General features: G+C 43.9%; 1 protein-coding gene across 5 annotated transcripts in view; it reads left to right on the top strand.

The window, feature by feature from the left end:
- The window catches only part of UAP1 (UDP-N-acetylglucosamine pyrophosphorylase 1), a 40,488-nt gene extending 19,593 nt beyond the window's left edge, over positions 1-20,895 (top strand). Inside the window, exons 4-12 of one of the 5 annotated variants that reach the window (XM_042975422.1) lie at positions 1,494-1,669; positions 3,510-3,682; positions 8,199-8,392; positions 9,313-9,453; positions 10,515-10,703; positions 11,810-11,860; positions 16,361-16,427; positions 17,609-17,724; positions 19,795-20,895. In XM_042975422.1, coding sequence (XP_042831356.1) covers positions 1,494-1,669; positions 3,510-3,682; positions 8,199-8,392; positions 9,313-9,453; positions 10,515-10,703; positions 11,810-11,860; positions 16,361-16,427; positions 17,609-17,701 — 1,084 coding nt within the window. In that variant the 3' untranslated portion in view covers positions 17,702-17,724; positions 19,795-20,895. Of the gene's footprint in view, positions 1-1,493; positions 1,670-3,509; positions 3,683-8,198; positions 8,393-9,312; positions 9,454-10,514; positions 10,704-11,809; positions 11,861-16,360; positions 16,428-17,608; positions 18,263-19,794 lie in introns of those variants that run through there. The other 4 variants (XM_042975421.1, XM_042975423.1, XM_042975420.1 and 1 more) reach the window with 4 other exon arrangements.
- Positions 20,896-21,912: the final 1,017 nt, after the last annotated feature.

Raw genomic sequence — 21,912 nt, 5'->3', positions numbered from 1 at the left:
GCTCTCCCCACAGCCCACCCTTCCCACACACACCAGCTGAAAGCCCCACTGATTTCTCTGCTGGGGGCCACGCTGGATCCCCAGGGCCTGCTGGCAAGCTGTGCTCTAGGGCTCACCCTGGCCAGTGTCGGTGTCCTGAGCACCAAGAGACTATGGGAAATTCTGCTCTGCTTTGTAAAAGTTTTTGATTTGGCTCTTAAATCTCTTTCCCAGAGCAGCTTTGGAAATGCATTTTGAGGGGGAAACCAGCTGTGTGTTTGAGATCCCTCAAGTCCCTGATCTTGTTATTTTAGCCCCATGTGACCCAACCAAAGCTCTGTTGGTTTCTCTCTCCTTCCGCCTGGTCCAAGCAGGAGTTCCTACCACTAGCCTGTATCCCAAGTCGGCAAATACCCCCAGGAAAAGGCAGCAGCTGCGTATCCTTAGCCCCTCTTGGAAAGATTCTCACTGTCTGGAATTTTAGTTCCCATCCATGTTGCTTCTGTAGCTCTGTGATGCCTTTAAAAATAGGCTGTTGGTAAATTTCCCAGCTTTGCCAGCTCTTCTCAACATGAGTATTGGCCATAAACTGTTTATTTCATCTTGATTCCTTCGGGGGGTTTTGGGGGGACGTCTGTGTTCTGAGTGGCCGGTATTCTGTTTAAGGCCCTGGTTCCCGCCATCATGTTGGATTTTCTTCCCTCTTCTTCCTCACAGCTCAGGATCTCTGTGCTTTTCTGCTGCAGAGTGATTTAGCCACCTCTTTGTAGTCAGAGTTCAAAATACCCAGGATAATTTGTTAAGTAGACAGATACCTAGTATGGTGGGAAATTACACCATTTTCTTTATTCATTCAACAGATACTGCATACCTCCTTCTAGGTACTGGGGATAGATCAGCAACCAAAACGGACAAAAATCCCTCCTTATATGTATGTGGTTTACATTCTAGTAAGGGCAGGAGCTACTATAGTCACTAACTGTGGTTTTAGATAGGGTTTTTTCCTCCTTTGCCATACTAGCGGGGGTTGGATTTTTGTGAAAACAGAGAGTATATTTACACTTTTATGATTTTAAATGGAGGGTGAGCAGAGCCCAGATTACATTTCAAAACTTTAGTAAAAAGAACCATGAGAGATCATTATACTGTATTACATTTACCCTTTTCTCCCTATTTATTTACAATAGGAGTTTTAAATTTAGAATACACCTTTCACAGAGTTCTAAAATGTTTTTTTAAGCCAGTTACAGGCTCTCTGTTGCAGGAGGTACGTGTAATATTGTCACATAGACGTATTTTACATGTAAAGGTTGATGAAATTACTGGAAGAAATTCCCCATGGGTAGCCGCTAATGCTCCCTTATCCAGGAAGAGGATGAAGGAGGTCAGAACAAAGAGACAGTGTGCTCAGTGATTTTTTTTTTTTTTTTTTTAGCTTAGAAAATAGACAAGATTGAATTGTGCCCTGATTCACATGACCCTATGGCTTAGAAGGTCTACTTTTCTCTTGCAAGGTATATAATGACCAGTGGCAGAACAATGGAATCTACAAAGGAATTCTTCACAAAGCACAAGTACTTTGGTTTAAAAAAAGAGAATGTAATCTTTTTTCAGCAGGGAATGCTCCCTGCTATGAGTTTTGATGGGAAGATTATTTTGGAAGACAAGAACAAGGTTTCTATGGCTCCAGGTTTGTAAGCATGCTTACTTAAGGGTGACTGGAAATGGTAGTAACATAAGTCCTTCCATTTGGTTTTCTTCCTTTTTTTAAAAAACTTTTTAAAATGTGTATTCATTTTTGAGAGAGAGAGAGTGTGCGCACATGTGAGCCTGAGTGGGGGAGGGCAGAGAGAGAGGGAGACACAGAATCCGAAGCAGGCTCCAGGCTCCATGCTGTCAGCACAGAGCCTGATGTGGGGCTCGAACCCATGGACCATGAAATCATGACCTGAGCTGAAGTCGGATGCTTAACCGACTGAGCCACCCAGGCACCCCAGTGATTTGGATTTAAAAAATCAATGTTTAATTCATATTTAAAGTTGTATCCCCATTTGGTAATGATTTAAAAAAACTGAAAATACCAGCGGGTGACATGGTACACTTTCACAGTGTGAATGTCTGCCCGCGAGAGCAACTTGGGCAGCGTGTGGGGTACTCGGTGTCTTTACCCAGTGTTTTACATCAGCAGGGTTCGTGGCTACATTACTTCTCGTAGTGAAAGATTGGGAACCGTTTACTGTTTCATAAATAAGAGGTTAAAATGTAGTTTATCGATAGTAATGGTTCTCAAACTGTCCTAAAACAACTGTGGAGGCCTAAATGACACAGAGAAGTAGTTTCAGGTTAACTTTCGATGGGAAGCGTGACGCTGCGCGCCCAGTATGGCTGGGCCACCGCTCTGAGCGCCTGCAGGTGGCGTGTGCCCGCTGCAGCCTGCTAGAGGATCCTAGACCCGTCGGCACGCTGCCAGTGTAGACACATGCAGCGACCCTGACTGTGATCCCCACTAGAAAAATAACCGTGTGGACAGATTCATATCTATGTGAATCTTTGCTTGGAGGAAAGGCTGAAAGGGGACAAATAATAGTGTTAACGGTGGTAGTCTCCAGCTATAGGCTTTTGTGTCATCTTAATGCTTTCTTTCCTTCTTAATTATGGAACACTTTATTTTTTTAAGTCCAATTAAAAGTTGTCCAATTAAAAAAGTTGTCCAATTAAAAAAATTTTTTTTTAATGTTTATTTATTTTTGAGAGAGAGAGAAAGAGCAGGGGAGGGGCAGAGAGAGAGGGAGACATAGAATCCAGAGCAGGCTCCAGGCTCTGAGCGGTCAGCACAGAGCCTGACGCGGGGCTCGAACCCACAAACCACGAGATCATGACCTGAGCCGAAGTTGGACGCTTAACTGACTGAACCACCCGGGTGCCCCACAGTTGTCCAGTTTTTCAAGCTGAGGCTGCAAGTGTTGATGGAAGAAGTACATTAAAGCAGCACTAAAAATAGATGTGAAAGAAGAGGCTTTTACCTATATTTATTTTAAATCTGACCTTCATATTAACCTGGTTTCCTAATGAGTTATTTGGTATAATATGCTCATGTATTTTTATTTTTGAGATGGGGGAAATTGTCAGTGATGGCGCTGTAAACATAGAGCTAACTTGAATCGTACAAATATTAGCAACGCTTGAAATGTTATGAAATAATCATTACCTGATAAATAATTTTATATTTCCCAATGTATTATGGGCTAAATGGTTAAAAGGGCTGAGTTAAAAAGAGACGTATGGTCTTTGGGTTGCCTGGCCCTGCATTAACGTTACCCTCTCAGTTCTGCTAAATTACTTTCACAGTCATGTAGTCTAATATTTTGACACCCCCATTCTTCCTTACGGATACTTTTCTTGACACTGTGATGTAAAACTGCTTTTCAGAGCTCTTCACCCCAGTTTGACAGCATTAGCCCAGGTAACAGTTTGGCGGTACCTTCTGAATGGGTTTTGGTGTGCTACTAATGGGCTCTTTTATTTCCCAGATGGGAATGGTGGTCTTTATCGGGCACTTGCAGCCCAGAATATCGTGGAGGACATGGAACAGAGAGGCATTTGGAGCATTCACGTCTACTGTGTTGACAACATTCTGGTGAAAGTGGCAGACCCCCGGTTCATTGGCTTCTGCATCCAGAAAGGAGCAGATTGTGGTGCAAAGGTAACACCTTCCCCAACCGTAGCGAGGCTCCAGGTGGATTTGCTCTGTCAGGATGTATATTCCAGGACTCAAACTAGAATTATTAGGGTGATTGGAATATTTTCTCTCTCTCCAGTAACTAAATTATCCCCCACCTGCTTTTTCTCTTAAATTGGCAGCTTTTGATTCTAGAAATAATGTTCTGTGCTTGTGTGTGGATGATTTGTTAAGTACTGGGAAAGTGAATGATCATCACTAGGCCCGGGATGGATTCGTTAATATCAAGCTGTGTTTGGGGCGCCTGGGTGGCTCAGTCGGTTAAGTGTCCAACTTCGGCTCAGGTCATGATCTTACGCTTCGTGGGTTTGAGCCCCGTGTCGGGCTCTGTGCTGCCAGCTCAGAGCCTGGAGCCTGCTTCTGATTCTTTGTCTCCTTCTCTCTCTGCCCCTCCCCTACTTGCACCTTCTCTCTCTCTCTCTCTCAGAAATAAACATTAAAAATTAAAAAAATATCAAGTTGTATTTGATCAGATTAACCCACTTTCTTCCAGTGACAAAGTTGCTGGAGTAGGAGGAAGGGAAGTATGGTGGGAATAGCAGATGTAGATTTCAGCAAGGCATTTGACAAGCTACCTCGTGGTAATCTTATGATTAAGATGGAAACGTGCAGAGAAGGGCAATGAAGGAGATCGTTAACTGCTTGACAGCCATCAACATAACACACTAATATTAAGATAGACGGGGTGGGTGGGAAAAAGCGGGGAGGTCTGTATCGCCATGTGACAAGACTGGTCTTGCCATTTTCTTTTCAACATTGTTTTAGTTGCACAGATGATGATATAGGAGGCATGCCTATGTGGCAGTGAACAAAATGTGTCGTGTTTCTAGGAAAAAATAGAGAACATGAAAACACTGCGGAAGATTTAAAAATATTAATACCAATACTTGTTTTCTGGAAGTCTGTAAAAGTATCAGTTCTCACCAAATTAAAGTATAACACAATTTTGGTCAAAGTCCCAGTGAGACTATTTGGGGGACACTTAACAAAATGATCGTAAACTTTAGAAAAAACATGTAAATATGGCCAGGAAAATGCTGAGAGAAGGTGAGAAGGAGGGAGGAGGGTTGGAGACAGTCTACCAGGTATTAAAATGGGTTGTACATAAAAAAAAAGGAGTCCTGAAACCAGAGTAGAATGACAGATTGATGGAACAGAGTAGAGCAGTCAGAAATCAATCCATGTACACGTAAGAATGCTGTATGTAAACACATGGCATTTCAGATCGGTGGGGGAAATGAATGAGATAACTGGCTGAAAATAAAGTAAAATCTCATCCTCAAAGCTCATACCAAAATCAGTTTCAAATGGATTACAAAGTTAAGTATAAAAAAAAACCCATAAAAATGTTAGAAGAAAAAAATACTGACATGAAGGGAAGACCTTTCTGTCAAAAGCAAAAGCTATATACCACAGGTAGATTAGACTAGATATAAATTTGAAATATTTGGATTTAAAAAGCATACCATAAAAAGCATATCGTAGCCTTGGTTTGAGATATTTTCTATTATAAAGATGTCATTTCTCTTAAAATTAATCTGTAAATCTAATGCAAAGCCATAAAAGCTGAAGTTTTAAATTTACCAGTGCGGGTTTAGAGAAATTAAACTGGTAGACCCCAGTAAGACTCTTCTAGACTCTGAAAATAGAAAGTTGGTTCTGTTATTTAAGACCTCTCTCTGTTTTAATACTGTATGAGTATCTGCACTGTATTGTAAATGGTTATTAAATTATAATAGAAACAGGGCATTTGAAGTAGCTGAGCCTTAAAAAAAAAAAAAAACAAAAAACAAACTAGACTGTATTTCTGACTTTGCTCCGCTTGGTGTCACTCTTCCTTCTAAAACAGAAACTTTAATTTTGCTGCTCTGGGCTTCAGGTCAATTTAAATTCTATACGATCCGAGTGGCGAACCTGGAAAGAACCTCAGAGATCATCTCATCAGCCCCTTTGATCTCAGAAACGAGCACTCTGAGGCCCAGTTCTAAGTGAGCTCCAGGCTCAAGGTCATTCATCCCCATTCACAGAAACAGGATTAGAATTCACATTCCCCAACTCCTGGTTGTAGTATGCTATCACATTATAAAACCAAACTCTTAGGAGTGACTACGTTTTTGCCGACAGCTTAAAAACCTTGAAATTAGATGTACTACTATTTGTGAGTATACTGGTCACACAGAGATACAGGTGTAACCTGTCCCTCTTCACCACCTGTGGGTTCTCCAGGACTCTGAGTCCTCCCGCTTAGTTCTGTGTCTGGAACATAATGCAGAAGTCACTCAGTGAGTGACCACGTAGTCAGATGGACTACTCCGTTGTCAAATTGCGGTAAGACTGGGTGTATGTTAAAAACTTTTAGAAATGGCAGAAAGCCTTTATGTAATCTGCCCTCCCACCCTTTTTGTTTTAATTGAAAACCAAGATGTCGAGATATATTTTTACGAACATCTGAATTAGGGAGTTATTCATAGTGTGGTAGTGGAACTCTTTTCATTACTTCTTTAAAAGGCTCCCGTCTTTGTGAATTCAGGAATTCAGTATTTTTCGTGGAGTGAGAACCTTGAGAAAAGACTTAGAGCGGTGGTTTGCAGAAGCCCAGCGCTAACCGGGCAGGAACCATTGTTAACTGGAGGTCGTCACTCTGTAGAGCAGTTGCTTGAGCTTTGAGCTTGAACTTGGAGCTTGGAGTGGTACTTCAAACTCAGCTTTTCAGGATTTCCCTTGGAGAAAGTCAAGCAAACTTCTTAATTTTGTGCTGTCTAACTTTCTGTGTAATGGAAACTGACCTTCCGTTTACGCAGTTTGCAAATGCATTCTTCTGTAATCTAGACTTTTGTAATATTTGGAGGCTCAAGAGTTGTCATAGAAGCACATCTTTCACTGACAGATTAACGCTTGGGAACCGTAAAGTGTGAATGTGCTCAGGTTTGTTCTCTATGGCTGGTCGGAGTAGGGGCACACAGAGGTGACTGGAAAATCTAGTGTGTGTGTGTGTGTGTGTGTGTGTGTGTGTGTGTGTGTGTGTAGGTTTAAATGGGAGCGAGAGGACTCTATTCCAAATTCCGTGTCTAGTGAGACCCCCAGCTGTGGAGGTGGTGAGGGTGAGGGGTTGATAGATTAGAATTGCACATAGGCCTGTGATTGATGGAAATCATTTTGTTGTATGTTTCCCCCCAGTGTAATCCACTTCCTTGGTAGAAAATTGAACAGTGTGCTCCTTTCAGGGTGGCAAACAGTGAAACCACACAGCGGACTTCCGTGCCCGGTAGCCCTGCCTCACCGAGCTAGACTCTGTGCCTGTCGCTGTAATTGCTGTGTAAACGAAGTCCTCAATGGTGGCTTTGGTTGTCTGGAGGAGACTGCCGCTGGCCGGGTTTATTTTAAGAAATCAATTGCGGAGGAAAAGTTTTAACTTTATTGATGTGGATTTCATGTATGCTTAGGATAGACTTTTTAGTTTGGGGACAGATTTTTCAAACTACTCCAAAGCATGCTGGATAGCTAGTTGAACAGGGCAGACAGCAGTATCTTTAAAACGTTCCCGTTGTTTGAATCTTCTGTTGGGTATTCATCTCATCTGAATCTTGATTTTATTTTAGCGTATCTCACACAGTGCTTAACATAATTTTCTTCTGAACATTTCATTTAGGTCAGTGATGTGTTGGATTAGGGTGGTGGGGTATCAGAATCACTTGTGAGGGTTTTTTTTTCTTCTTAAATTACATATTCTACATTTCCCTGTGATTTAGGTATACACCTTTCTCTCAGCTCCCCCCAGCCTAGAGCCATTGATAGATGATCAAGTCACTGGTTTTCAAACTTTCTTTAAAGCGTAGAATCAACTTCAGACAAAGTCTAACATGCAAAACAGATAAGTATTGGGCAGGCTTTTCTGATTGAAGTTGGAGCCAGATCCCAGTGACCTGCCTGCCTTGACGCCCCCTACCTCCTCGCCAACTCCTGGAAAAACAAGGAACATGCCGTATTCATGAATGAAAACAAAAGAAGCACCATTTTCAAATGAAATAATGATTCAGGCAATACGAAATGAGAGACCAAATGCCTTACGTTTGTATTAATGAATCCCAGAGAAATTTCATTTCATTTATTCTCAACCGTTGAGTGTCGTTAAGGGTAAATTAATTAAAATAAGGTATTTGCGGGGAAGTAGACTCCTCATTTAATTATTCCCAGTCAAATGTGATTTCCTCTGGGCTCTGTGTGTGTGACGGCATTTCTCTTCCATGGTTTAGTTAGGTGATAAACAGGAAGGAGATAATTTACTTCATTTCCAGTTGGACAGTAGTCTGTCAAAGAATATAAAGATGGGTAGGTGGTGGACTGCAGTTAGAGATTCCTTTTGACTTAATGCCTTAAAGACAATGTAAGCAAAACTGTAGGTGTGGCTTTTGAAAATGGCAAATCTCCAATATCTCATTTGATCGTATTTCTTTTCCTGCTGCTGTCTTTCTTGGGGCAGGTGGTGGAGAAAACGAACCCTACGGAGCCCGTGGGAGTGGTTTGCCGAGTGGACGGAGTCTACCAGGTGGTGGAATATAGTGAGATCTCCCTGGCAACAGCTCAGAAACGAAGCTCGGACGGGCGACTGCTGTTCAATGCAGGGAACATTGCCAACCACTTCTTCACTGTCCCGTTTCTGAGAGATGTTGTCAAGTATGAGCAAGATAGATTCTTCTGTCATTACTCAGGAACTAAGTCACTTGAGAAGGAGGAAGACACCCCAAGTCCTTATTCTGTGGAATTCATCTTCTCCCCTGAAGATCACCCTCATCAAGTGGAAATTTATCTCACATTGTTGTTGTTTGCACATGATAGGGTGCACATCTCTAGGAGCCTGTCTGCCCTGCGTCTAGGGCCTCAGAATTCCTGCTGGTGGACGCAGGTCATCTAGTGTTGAAAGGCTGCCCGCCCAATTTTAGCTGGCTCCCAGACTAGCATTCAGGAACCAGTAGGGAAAGGAAGCGGAGACCTGGGTGGAAATCAGCGTGGTGGGATAAAAGCATAACATCAGAAGCTTCTTTAATCCATCGGTCTGTTAAGGGAAGGACCTTCTCACTGTCTGCTTCACGTGATAGCTTTTAGACATTCACGATGATGGTTTACTTCTCAAAAAGTTCCTGAGCTTTACTGTAGGGTATTGACTCCAGTTCCACAATATCTCCCGTCCCACTCTGCGCTTTGTAGCTGTGTTAGTTGATTTGTCCATAACAACTGTCAATCCTCATCTTCCCATTCCACACTTCAGGGGCTCTCGGTTGGGAAAGTTGGGGCAAAGAACAGAACCTTTTTTGGAAGACATGGAAACTGGGAGAGACATTGGTGTGAGCTGTGGTGTGTGCTCTTTAACGGGGAGATCATCACTGGATTCTTTTAAAACTAAGGAGGTGGATAGGGAAATCTGTTCACTTCATATTTAAACGTGAACCGAAACTTCCCAGATGCGCTTCACTTTGACAGTCTTAGCAAGGTTGTGGGTGCATTTGTGCCTGAGTGTGATTATAGGATTTTCTGGCATTTTAACTTCGGAAAGTGATTATGTCTTTTTTTTTTTTTTTTTTTTTTCCCCTACTCAGTATTTATGAACCTCAGTTGCAGCACCATGTGGCTCAAAAGAAGATTCCCTACGTGGATTCCCAGGGGCAGTTAATTAAGCCAGACAAACCAAATGGAATAAAGATGGAAAAATTCGTCTTTGACATCTTCCAGTTTGCAAAGTATGTTTTCAGCAGCACCAGTAAGATTAGCTACAGGTCTTGAAATGTTGCTTTTCACTCCGTTAGGCCAGGACGCTGTTTTCTGCAAACACTCGGGAGCATGTATGTGAGGGGTGGCGTTGTGGCTGTGAGTGTCCTGTCGAGACTCATTATCATTCTCTCAAAGCGCCAACCTGGGAGTATGATTTGAGTTGCCTGTATGTTTTCTTTCTTTCTTTTTTTTTTCTTTAATTTTAATGTTTATTTATTTTTGAGAGAGAGAGAGAGAGAGCACGAGCGGGGGAGGGTCAGAGAGAGAGGGAGACACAGAATCTGAAACAGACTGCAGGCTCCGAGCCGTCAGCACAGAGCCCCACGCAGGGGCTCGAACTCGTGAACCGTGAGATCGTGACCTGAGCTGAAGCCGGACGCTCAGCCGACTGGGCCACCCAGGCGCCCCAACCTGTATGTTTTCTTTACACCCGTTAGTCCATTGTCTGACTCTCCTGCAAAATTGTTAAATTTTGTTAAAATTGTCACTTACTTTGGCTAATAGACTGAAAGGTTGAGCTAAGGAATTGGCCCAGTTTGTGCGTAGGCTGTCTTACTGACCTCGAAGTATGTGTTTCGGAGAACATGACTTTAGATTCTATAGCTCTCCATCAGAGATCACATTCGAGGCTGAGGTATGTGGCTCCGAATTTGGCCAGTGTACAAATGCAGAAGACGAATTAGCTGTATAAGATTCATCTTCCCCTGTGGGCTTCTAAGGCATCTTTTTTCGCCTCCCCCCTTTCCCACCCCCAGAACAGATACTCATGGGTTTTGCATTAAGATTTCTGACCTTTCTGACTTAAGATGAAGTGTTTTGTAGTTTGGGGTGAAAATAATTTCTCATTTTTGCATTGGAGAAAAGAATTCCAGCTTTAGTCTAGGGACGAGCAGGATATCTTTCAGTGTTCGTCTGGAATCAGGTTAAGACCAGCTGTTGAGGACCAGGGCTTAGCTGTGTAGACGGATCACAGCTGTGTTTACAGTTTTAAACTTTGTGATAAAGTGGTTCCTGTATGGCTCCACTCCAGGAAGTTTGTGGTGTATGAAGTACTACGTGAAGATGAGTTCTCCCCGCTGAAGAACGCGGACAGTCAGAACGGGAAGGACAATCCTACCACCGCGCGACACGCCCTGCTGTCCCTTCATCACTGCTGGGTCCTCAACGCGGGGGGCCACTTCATAGACGAAAACGGCTCTCGCCTCCCAGCCATTCCTCGGTAAGTCAGTGTCTGATCTCGTGTGTGTGGACGCTTCCTGGACTTTGTCTCCTCGGGCCTTTCTCTTCTCCCTCTGACTGTTCCTAGATGTTTTTTCAAAAAGCATAGTATTGACGTGGGCAGTTCCCAACGTATGGTGGCTTTTGCCCGTTACAAAGAGAGTGATAGCTTTTCTTCCCTTTAAAGAGGAATCACTTCTGAATCTCTCGTTTTGGATACGTGTCCACCACGTCCGTGTATGACTCTTGCTGAAGGGCGGTCAGGAGGGAATCCTGTTGGCATGCCATATGGGTAAAGCCCGCCGGGGGCACACTGCACCGCAGAGTGAGAGCACTGGTTGTTGCCACTCACGTGCCCGTGGCCTCACTACTTGTGCCATCTGTGAGACTCCCCACCTGCCACTTCCCGCCAGAGACCCGCCACCCACATGCGACCTATGAGATGTCGGCCCGCTGCCCCTCCGACCGCGGCTCCTTCACTGTCACTGGGGGAGGCACCGGGAAAGGAAGGGGGTGGCACTGGCATTCACTGATACTCAAACTTGAGAAATGTTTTGGGATTTAAAAGTTAGAAAAAAGAAGGCACTTCTAGCTATTTAAGTCTAAGAGAAAGCACTTTTAAGCTAACTCTTGAATTTTATGATCAAACCCTCACTGGCACCTAGAATTACCCCCTTCAAACTCATTTGATATTTGTGCACTTATGTACAAAACAGGCTGCCGTGTAATTTATGTTCGTAACGGATAAAATGGCTGGCTGCATGTTCAAAAGCGCTAGAATGCCTTGGGGAACGTTAGAACATCCGCCAGCTGACTGGTCCGTGAGCGTGCTTTTACCAGCAGGGCCGGGGCTGGGCTGTGTCGCAGCCTGGAGCCACGTTCAGGCTCTGTCTCGTCAACAGGTTTGCTCTGTGGCCCGTCAGTTGTCCTTCATGCTTCGTCGCTGGCCGTTGAGTTTTTTTTTTACCCCTTCCGATTTCCTTTGCCAAGTTTATAATTTACCATACATCGACATGCCTTTCAGTCAAGTATATTTTGCATTTCCACTTCATTGTTATTGTTTGATTTGTTTTCCATTCCCATTAATGCTTATTTATTCCTACATAGCAGTGCTACAAATGGGAAGTCAGAGACCATCACAACTGATGTCAATCTCAAGTAAATATCCCAGCCTGCCCGCAGCGCATGGTGACGGGGCTGTGCTTCCCTCCATACTAACTGGCGTTTGTAGCTTTAGTGCTCTGCCCTTTGGTGGCCCGGGGCGGGTGGACGGTTGAAGCTTTGGTGGGGGTGTCCTGCGCTTACTTGGTGGCCGGTATCTGTCGGGATGACACTAACTCAGAGTCTCCGTGCATGCTGGCAGTGGGGAGCATGCTCTACTAGAGAATCTGACGTGGACGTTTGAGTCTGTAGTGACAGATCCACTAGTGATGGGTAAGGCCTTGGGCAAGTTCCAGGCCGGGAGAGCGAGTGGAGACCCCAGCATCAGCTAGATAAGAAGAGCATTCTGAAGAGGTGTCTCACTGAATTGGAGATGTGCTCTCAGTATAAAGCTAGCGGCCTCCGATGTGTCTGATGGCTCTTAACATAGAGAAAACTGTTCTTTTAGTGTTTTCTCATACTAACAGCTCCCTTCCGTGTGTTAATTTTGTGTGTTAATTTTAGTCAGTTCTTATCCTGCGCCCAAAGAAAGAAGCTTTTTGTCTGAATGGCAGATAATTTGCAGCTAGAAGTAACACAATCCTCTCTCATCGGGGTATTGATGGCGTTTGCAAAAGCCATTATCCTTATAGCTAAAGAGGCAGTCTGGTGTTCTTGCTACGTCTGAAAAGTTATTTAGTTAGAAGTTTTAAGCGTCGAAGATAATTTGGGAGACGTACAGGGCGGAGGATCTGGAGATGAGAGTTCTCTCAGAAGTAGCCACGGATGGGGGGGATGCCTGGGTGGCTCAGTCGGTTGAGCGTCTGGCTTCGGCTCAGGTCATGATGTCACAGTCCGTGAGTTTGAGCCCCGCATTGGGCTCTGTGCTGATAGCTCGGAGTCTGCTCAGATTCTGTGTCTTCCTCTCTCTGACCCTCCCCCGTTCATGCTCTGTTTCTCTCTGTCTCAAAAATAAACAAACATTAAAAAAATTTTTTTAGAAAAGAAGTAGCCACAGGGATGTGATATCTTTTTCGTCCTTGTGATTGTTTTTCCTTTTTTTTTCTGCCTGTGTCACTCACCTTTTCCCTGTGGAGATGGGTCCCTGTCGGTGTCGGTGTCTGCTTGCCCGTAGACAAGGAAGTAGGATCACAGCTCTGGCTAGTTTCTTATAGGAACCAAAGGTGACTGTTGCCCTTCATGCCTTTGGGAACCAAGATGCAGAACACTGTGTTATTTTCTGCCCCATCCATCATTTTTAAAATACGGAAGCAAGGTGCTTTTATTTTATTTATTTATTTTATTTTATTTGTTTTAAACGTTTATTTATTTTTGAGACAGACAGGCAGGGGAGGGGCAGAGAGAGAGGGAGACACGGAATCCAAAGCAGGCTCCAGGCTCTGAGCTGTCAGCGCAGAGCCTGACGTGGGGCTCGAACTCACAAACTGTGAGATCGTGACCTGAGCCGAAGTCGCTCGCTTAACCAGCTGAACCACCCAGGCGCTGCAGGAGCAAGGCGCTTTTATAATTTAAGAAATAGATTTTTGACCCAAAATATCTTTCTCACTGAGCCACAGCCTTTTTTTTTTTTTTTTAATGTATATTTTTTGAGGGAGCGAGAAAGAGCACACACACACAAGAGGGGCAGAGAGTGAGGGAGACAGAGGCGTTGAAGCAGGCTCTGTGCGGAGAGTGGAGAGCCCGACGTGGGGCTTGAACTCATGAGCTGAGTTCATGACCTGAGAGATCATGACCTGTCCCAAAGTTAGAGGCTGAACCGATTGAGCCACCCAGGCACCCTGAGCCACAGCTTTTAACCTCAAAAAGTGAAATAGTTTCTTAATGACAGAGCTGAAATCAGCAGCCAGCTACCTCTGTTGAGATACAAAATGTTTTAAACACTATTTGTTGTTTGGGTTCTTTTATATAGTACGTATCTCCCCAATGATGTCCTTTTAGCCATTTGTAGAATAATTAAACTGAAATCAAAGTTGAGCCCCCAATGAGATCGCGGACTTAGAAATAAAATTGTTCCTGCTGAAATTCTTCTCTCTAAAGGGTGTCCTCAAGTGAGTAGAAAAAGATTACGTGTGAGAGGTGACAAGGAGGTATTTTGTATAAAGGAAACAGCTGGGAGATACTCTGAAAGAATGGAAACAAGGTGCTGAGTTTTGACCAGGTGACATTAGTTCTAGTTTTCATCTTAATCCCTATGGAGCAGTTAGTTACCAAAAGTACTCTTGGCCAAAGACTTGGGGAACAGTACTGTCACTGGTTTAAGTTGCCGATCTCCTGCGATTTTGCATTTGGTGATGGGAGCTTCTGTCTTTTCTCCTTCTGGGCATCCAGCTTTATTCAAAGTGGCTTTCTTTCTTTGTGGTACGTGAAGAGAAGTTACATTTAGGTCAGCTATGTGTTTCTTGGGTCCAAAACCACCTTCTGATCGTGGCAGACGTCAAATTCCTCACGGGTTCTGGTGGGACGGGGCTGTTGTGTGCCTCTCATCGGTGAGACGGGTCCTTGTTTTTCCCATATGGTTTAATATGACTCCGAGCTGCCCCAGAGGGTCGGGACCAGATTTCTTGAGCTCTTTTGATAGAATCTGACACAGATCTGGATAGATGTGTGCCCCATTTTTTAAATTCGTCTTTTCTCCAAATTAGTCTGTCAGCCATCTACCTCCGTACTTCATTTATTTGCTCAGCCAGCAAACCTTTGTAGGCCTGCTCACAGACCTTCATTCCTGCAGTAGTTTTCACAAGAGAAAAGAGTCCTTTCTTAAGCCTACTGGGAGGTCAAGATGCATAAGAGTTAAGTAACATCATCAGGCAGTGTGTGTTAATGTGTTAAATGTATGACATAAGTAATTTTTATTATTTAGGAGGCAGTGACTTAGCAGATGTCTCTCATATATATATATATTTTGGTATAAATAAATGAGAGCAATCACTACGAGATGCAGTGGTCAAGGGAAGGTTGGGGCTTGTGCTGAATCTTGGAGGATGGGTATAATTTGGATAGTCCAGATTTTTATTTGACATGGTTGAGAATGACTTGGAATAATCCAAAGTGTGTGCAGCTGGCTGGTTTGAGTGAAAAGCAGCAGGGCAAGCTGGAGAAGGATCTAGAACACCTTGAACTCAAGCTACATGGTTCTGTTTCTTTATTTTTAATATTTATTTGTTTTTGAGAGGTCACAAGTAGGGAAGGGGCAGGGGGTGGGGGGACAGAGGATTCCAAGCAGGCTCTGTGCCGACAGGCTGACAGCAGTGAGCCCAAGGTGGGGCCCAAAGTCACGGACTGTGAGATCATGACCTGAGCTGAAGGTGGATGTCCGCTCAACTGACTGAGCCACCCAGGTGCCCCCACATGGTTCTGTGTAGAAAAGGAAGCTTGGGCATCGCCCTGTGATTTTGACTCCGCCAAAGCTTCGGATACATATTTGGTAAAACAAAGGAAAGCTGCCGTTTGAGGTTGTGAAAGACTAGTTCTTGTGTGCTCTCAGTCCTACCGGTGGAAAAACCTAGAAAGAGGTCTCATGCCTTTAAGCATATTAAAAACACTGCTTATTGACTTTTACATTAAAAGCTTTAGAAACTTTTAGAAACTCAGGATCGAGTAGCTATATATGTTAGAATGTGACCTAGGGGAAGCAGATGGTGACTTTGGCCTTGTCTTTGCTTGGGTTGCATTCTGCCTTAGCTCTTGGAAAAGAGACTTTGGTGAAAGTAGCAGAGAGGCACTTTGAAACATCAGATGAATCAGCTCAGCTAATCCAGGTGGTTTGGATTGCACAGAAAATGTAAACCGGGAAATAACTCACCTTTAGAACAGCGCTGTCCAGTAGAACTTTCTGTAGTGAAGGAAATGTTCTATGTCTGTGCCATCTGATTGGGCAGTCATTAGCCATTCACAGCTACTGAGCACTTGAAATGTGGGTTTTGTGACCAAGGAACTGAATTTTAGAATTTTAGTTAATTTCAAAAATTTAAATTTAAGGAACTGCATGTGGCAGGTGGCCAATGTCTGTTGGACAGTACAGCTTTAGAATGTTTGTCCATATTAGTACTTACTTGAGAGTACTTCACTCTCAAGGTCGTGGTCAGGATTAAGGTGAAATATGAAGGGTTCAGAGTACTTAGCGGGCCTGGACCGTAGAATATATTCTATAGTATAGAGTCCATAAATAGTCCCTTCTTTATGACATTCAAACTTAACCATGGTAAAAGATGAGATGTGCGTTAGAGGGATACGTGTAACGATACAGGTGAAGTGCTTTGAAGATCTGCTGGTAATTACTGGCCTTCGCCCCCCATAGCGTCTTCTGGACCATGACAAGTTCACGTTACCTTAATCCTCAGGGAATCTGGCGGCCATCAGGATAGCGGCTGTTCTGTTTGCTTAACTGGGAGAGTTCGGTTATCTGCAAGCTTCTCAGAGGGAAGGGGTGGTCTGTACTTTCACTCTGGCAGTAACATGAGAAGCAAAACCTTCAACATGTCTGCTTTTTTTTCTTAGCTTGAAGGATGCCAATGATGTACCAATTCAGTGTGAAATCTCTCCTCTTATCTCCTATGCTGGAGAAGTAAGTCTGATTTTCCTTTTCTTCTTATTCTTTGAAAAGTAGGATTCTGATACTGTTTTTATTTATTTATTTTTAACTAAAAATGTTTACTGTTGAGAACGAGAGCATGTGCGCGAGTCGGGGAGGTGCAGAGAGAGAGGGGGACGTCCCTGATTCTGATTCTGATACTATTTTATGTTTAAGTGTTCTGCCCTGCTCATCCTGGGAATGAGAAAAGAGATTGCATTTGTTCCAAATTCTTCTCTTTGAGAATTCCTGTTATGGCTTTGCGTCTGTCCCACAATGGGGTTAGTTGCCACACACAGAATGTTTAATAGTTAGTCCGTTTCATTTACACATTGAAATGCGGTGGTCTTTGAAAACAGATGGCTTTTTTTTTAAGATAACTTATCAGCTCTTTTGTTTTTTAATTGAAATATAGCTGCCACCCAGTGTGGCACTGTTTTCAGGTGCACAGCTTGTGAGTCAGCAGGTCTGTACGTTCTGCTGTGCTCACAGGTGTAGCTGCCGTCTGTCACCATAGGGCACTACGCCGTGCCCTTGGCTGTGCTCCCTCTGCTGGACCTTTCATCCCATGACCTACTTCTTCCATAGCTGGAAGCCTCCACCTGCCACTCCCCTTCACGCATTTTGCTCCCCCCCCCCCCCGCCCAGCCCCCTCCCCTCTGGCCACTGTCACATTGTTCTCTGGATTTGGGGGCTATCTGGCTTTTTAAAATGCAGTGCACTTTTTTCTCCCAAAGGGTGGTTTTGTTCGTATACTTGGTACTCTCACTTTCAGGACTGGGGGATTTAGGGGTTCCTACTCTTCTAATATGTGATATTTTTCCTGGAGACCCTTGTCAGATTGCTTAGCTCCAGCATCAGAGACAGCCACGTTGCTGAGAAAGTTGACTCTGTTGGTTGATGATGATAGGAAGAATGGTTAACACCTTACTTACTTCAAGAATTATAATCAGAGGAATTTTCCTTTCATTGTTATTTGTTTTATGCTTCTGTAAATCGGTCAGTAAGCTCAGTTTAAAAAGTATACTAGGTAGATTTTTACCGACTTTTAAATTCTGCATCTCAACCCCACTTTTTGGCATCCATGCTTTAAATCTTTGGTATAGTCACGGCGTCCTGCATTGTATGACTAGCGCCTGCCGGTTTTCTGTGTTTCATTCCAACCCTTCTTTCAGGGAATAGAAAGTTACGTGGCAGATAAAGAATTCCACGCGCCTTTAATCATTGATGAGAACGGAGTCCATGAGCTGGTGAAGAACGGCCTGTGAACTGGAGACTAAGTTCCACCACAGTAAGAATAGCTTTTACTTTCGAGAGAGCAACTGTGAACCTCAGGGCCTCTCCTGGAATACTCGCCCGTGAATATCCACGGGGTTTCCTTTCGCTTGTTGAACTCTTACAACTCCCGCGTGTTCCCCAGGATCCAGATGACTGAACTCCAGAAAACATTTTTATGATTCTCAACTCACTGAAGGTCTTACTTCTATTTTTCAATTGTAGACTTTGTTTTCCGAGCCAAGGAAGACGTTGGCCAACCAGGAAATTTCCTACAGCTGGGGCATAGTCAGGGTGTTCAACATCACTGTACTTGGAGCTGGAAACATTTGTTTTTGACGTTGTACATAGTAATAATATGGCCTCGTATGTGTCAGAAGCTTTCTACGGTACTAAAAGTGTGTTTTATTTTATCAGAAATTAAATTTTTTTAAGAAAATAATTGGACAGTCAAATAAACTTTTCTTCCTGTCTCTGGAGTGGCATTTGTACCTTGAGGAAATTATTCTGCTAGAAAAACATGAAACTTGGGAGAAACTTGGCCATAATGCAGAAAACCAAATTGGCAATTCCAGGAAATTGCAGCCTCGTGGTTTTTATTTATTTATTTATTTGTTTTTGAGTTTATTGATTTTGAGAGCAAGCGAGCAAGGGAGGGGCAGAGAGAAGGGGAGAGAGAGGATCCCAAGCAGGCTCCGGTGTGTCAGCATAGAGCCTGACACGGGGCTCAGACTCAACGAGCCCATGAGGTCGTGACCCGAGTGGAAAATCAAGAGTCCGACACTTACGACTGAGCCGCCCAGGTATCCCCGCAGCAGCAGTTTTTAGATGAATGTCTGTCTTTGGACTTCATCCTCCTGTCACTTTATAACAACGACTCTGAACCGGAGACGATTTGCTGCTTGAGAAGGCCTTCGGCAGTGTCACCACTGGGAGGGCGGGAGGGTGACACCGGTGAGGAGTGAGCGAGAGGGACCAGGGATGCCGCCAGACTCGCAGTGCACAGGGCGGCCTCCTGCACCCAAGGGTGATCTGGCCCACGATGTCAGTACTGTGAAGGCAGGGAAACCTTGTTTCACGTCATTGGTTTGTTCTCTTTTACCCACATATTTGGTAGCTCTCAGGAATTCAGAAGAACACGGTTCTGGTGTTTCCCCAGACGAGTTAATCACTAGCATGCAGGTTTTTTTTTTTTTTTCTTTCCATCTAGAGGATGAGCAAACAGAGGTGGGTCCTTAAGATATGGGGCATAGTTCTGTGGCCCTTAGGAAGGGTTCTCGGGGCACCTGGGTGGCTCAGTCTGGTTAAGTGTCTGACTTTGGCTCAGGTCACCATCTCACAGTTCATGGGTTTGAGCCCCGTGTTGGGCTCTGTGCTGGCAGCGTGGAGCCTGCTTCTGATTCTCTGTCTCCCTCTCTCTCTGCCCCTTCCCCCCACCTCGCTCTCTCTCTCACTCTGTTTCTCAAAAATAAACATTAAAAAAAAAAGGAAGCGTTCTCTAGGTCTAAGATGGAGTTTGCATGAAAATATTGAGCTCTGTAAATGCATTTTGTAGAGCATTTAAGTCTTGACCAAAGCATAAAATTTAACATCTGGATAAATGAAAAATTCTAAAAATTAGGTCTAGAGAAGAAATTAGTAAATTTTATCTTTTACTGACAAGCGGTCACAAGATGGAATATTATAGGTGAGGCTTTTCTCTAAAAGGAGAAATTTTAAGAATTGCTTTTTTAAAGAAAGTATGTAATACATATTTTTTAAATGTTTATTTATTTTTGAAAAAGAGACAGGGAGTAGGGAGGGGCAGAGACAGAGGGAGACAAGAATCTGAAGCAGGCTCCAGGCTCTGAGCTGTCAGCACAGAGCCCGACGCGGGGCTCGAACTCACAAACTGTGAGATCGTGACCTGAGCCGAAGTCGGACGCTTAACCGACTGAGCCAACCCAGGTGCCCTATAAAGTATGTAATATTTATATCTATCTAAATTTATTTTTTGCGCTAAGGTCTAGATAGTGTGTCCAGCATATTTTCTCTTTGCTTTCAGTAACAGCCCAGTTTTGCTATTGTTATCCATTCCGTTTCTCAGATTTGTGAGGTTTGAGTTCTCCGTCAGAACGAGCTCCGAGTGGATTGTGAGGACAGAACCGCTCAGTGTTAGCTCCTGAATGGTACGCTTCATTTCCTTTTTCCTGGACCTTCATCTGCGGTTTCCTCTCTCCCCATCTTTAGGCTCCTATGGCTAATTTCAGGAAGGGGAGGATGGGCAGGATGGGGGCAGTGGTGTTCCTGGAGAGGAGCGGCGGCTGAGGGACACTGGGTGCAGTGAGAGCAAAGGGTCTGGGAGCCACTGAGCCGTGACGTCACGAGGTGGCTGCATTATACACCTTCCCAAGTCCTTGGTAAATAATTGTTCTAATTCAGAAAATACAGAATTGGGTAAAATGGTTATAAAAACATGAACTAGACTCATTTGGCAACAGTGTGGTAGAATTTACATGAGAGTTAATAATCACTTTGAGTGTCATTGAGATCACCCTTGCACGTATGTTAACAACTTGACTGATAGTCACAAATGAACATATAAGCCAAATAGGCCGTGTTATTTGAATATTTGATTTTTGTTCCTCAATTTCCCTCTTGCTTCTTGAAATTGATGCAGTTTTGGTATCTAAAAAGGAATTACTAGGGATATCTACAGAAAGATGAACAAAAATAATTTTATGTTCAATCTAGCCCTTCTTTTCCCCAGTTTGAATTGTTATTGGTAACAACGTGGGTTCATTGCTAACCGCAGCTTGCTATCTGCAGTGTTTCCTCTTGGTGATTCATCATGGCACAGTCAGATCTCAGTTATCTAGGTAAGACGAGGCGAGGACAAACACGTGATCCAAGAGAGTGACTAAAACACAAGCCATTCAGTTGACCTGGAAGTGTGGTTTCCTACTAGACGAGACTGATGCTTTTGCAGTTCAGAGAGCCCTCCAGAGAGCCCCAGTTTGGGAAAGGCATGCTGGGAAGTGATGGAGTGAGTCAGCCAATGAAGGCTGAGTGCCTGTCACATGCCCAGCACTCCCTGGGATAAAAGCACAGAGCCCTCTCCTTACACGGCTTGCGTTCTGGTTCAGGGGATACAAGTAACCCCCTTAGATAACGCAAGGATGATTTAGTACTAAAATGCAAGGAAGCAAGGTCAGTGGGAGGTGAACAAGGGTCATTGTTATGGACTGGAGTTTGGTACGGCAGAACTTCTCAACGACAAACCCTGTTATCTTGAGAGAGGGGATGTTAAGGTCAGAAGTTTCTGTTCCAACAAGAAGACATACCTTAATAGTTCTACCATGTCTTATGAAAAACCAGTGAGGTTTCTACTCATCAGAACCATGTTTCGCTCATAGTAAGCTCTCAAATAATTTGGCTCTGATTCTATTGGATTTAGTTGCCTTAAAATCAAACGTGTATTGTGATTCAGATATGGATTATTAATGGGAGTTGGTGATTGTGGGGAGGAGGGGTTACTTAGCCGCATCCGGTTGCCAGGTGCTGTCCAAGTTGTAGGGTTAATGAGCAGACCTGTAACGGTGATTTTTCCAAGTGTGGTCCCCTGACCGGGTACATCAGTGTCACCTGGAAACTTGTTAGAGACACACATTCTCAGAATCACTCCATTATGCATTCGTGGGTGGGGCCTAGAAACTTCTATTCTGACACACCCTCCAGGTGATTCGATGTATCCCAAAGTTGGGGAACCATTGCTCTAAGAAGGCTAACCAAAAGGTCAGGGGCAGTACCAAAAAGAACATACCCTAGGGGAAACAGGCCCGTGTGTGTAGAGCAAGAATAGGGGAGGCCAGAAACCAAATAGATCTGGCTTAGGTGAGCTTTATTCCTTAAAAGACGGAGGGAATGGTGGCGGTGGTGGTAAGAGTAGAAGACGGAGCTAGAGAGACCTGACCTGGACGCTTGTAATTGCGAAGGACAATGGTTTCTAAACCCTTTGGATTCTCTGGATTGCTTGGAGAGGTTTAAAAAAAAAAAAACAAAAAACAAAAAAAACCAAAAACAACTCCAGTTCTAGAGATTGTGATTCTCAGTCTGGTGGAGGGCCTGGGTACCTAATTTGTAAAAAAGCACTGGATGATTCTAGCAAGCATTTAGGAGTGAGAATCACTGACTTGCGGGTAGAGACTTAGCGAAGGGTGAGGGG

This window comes from Panthera tigris, chromosome F3, assembly GCF_018350195.1.
Source record: "Panthera tigris isolate Pti1 chromosome F3, P.tigris_Pti1_mat1.1, whole genome shotgun sequence".
Lineage (NCBI taxonomy): Eukaryota > Metazoa > Chordata > Mammalia > Carnivora > Felidae > Panthera > Panthera tigris.
The sequence above is the reverse complement of the archived record's forward strand: the minus strand, read 5'-3'. Positions and strand labels throughout refer to the sequence as shown.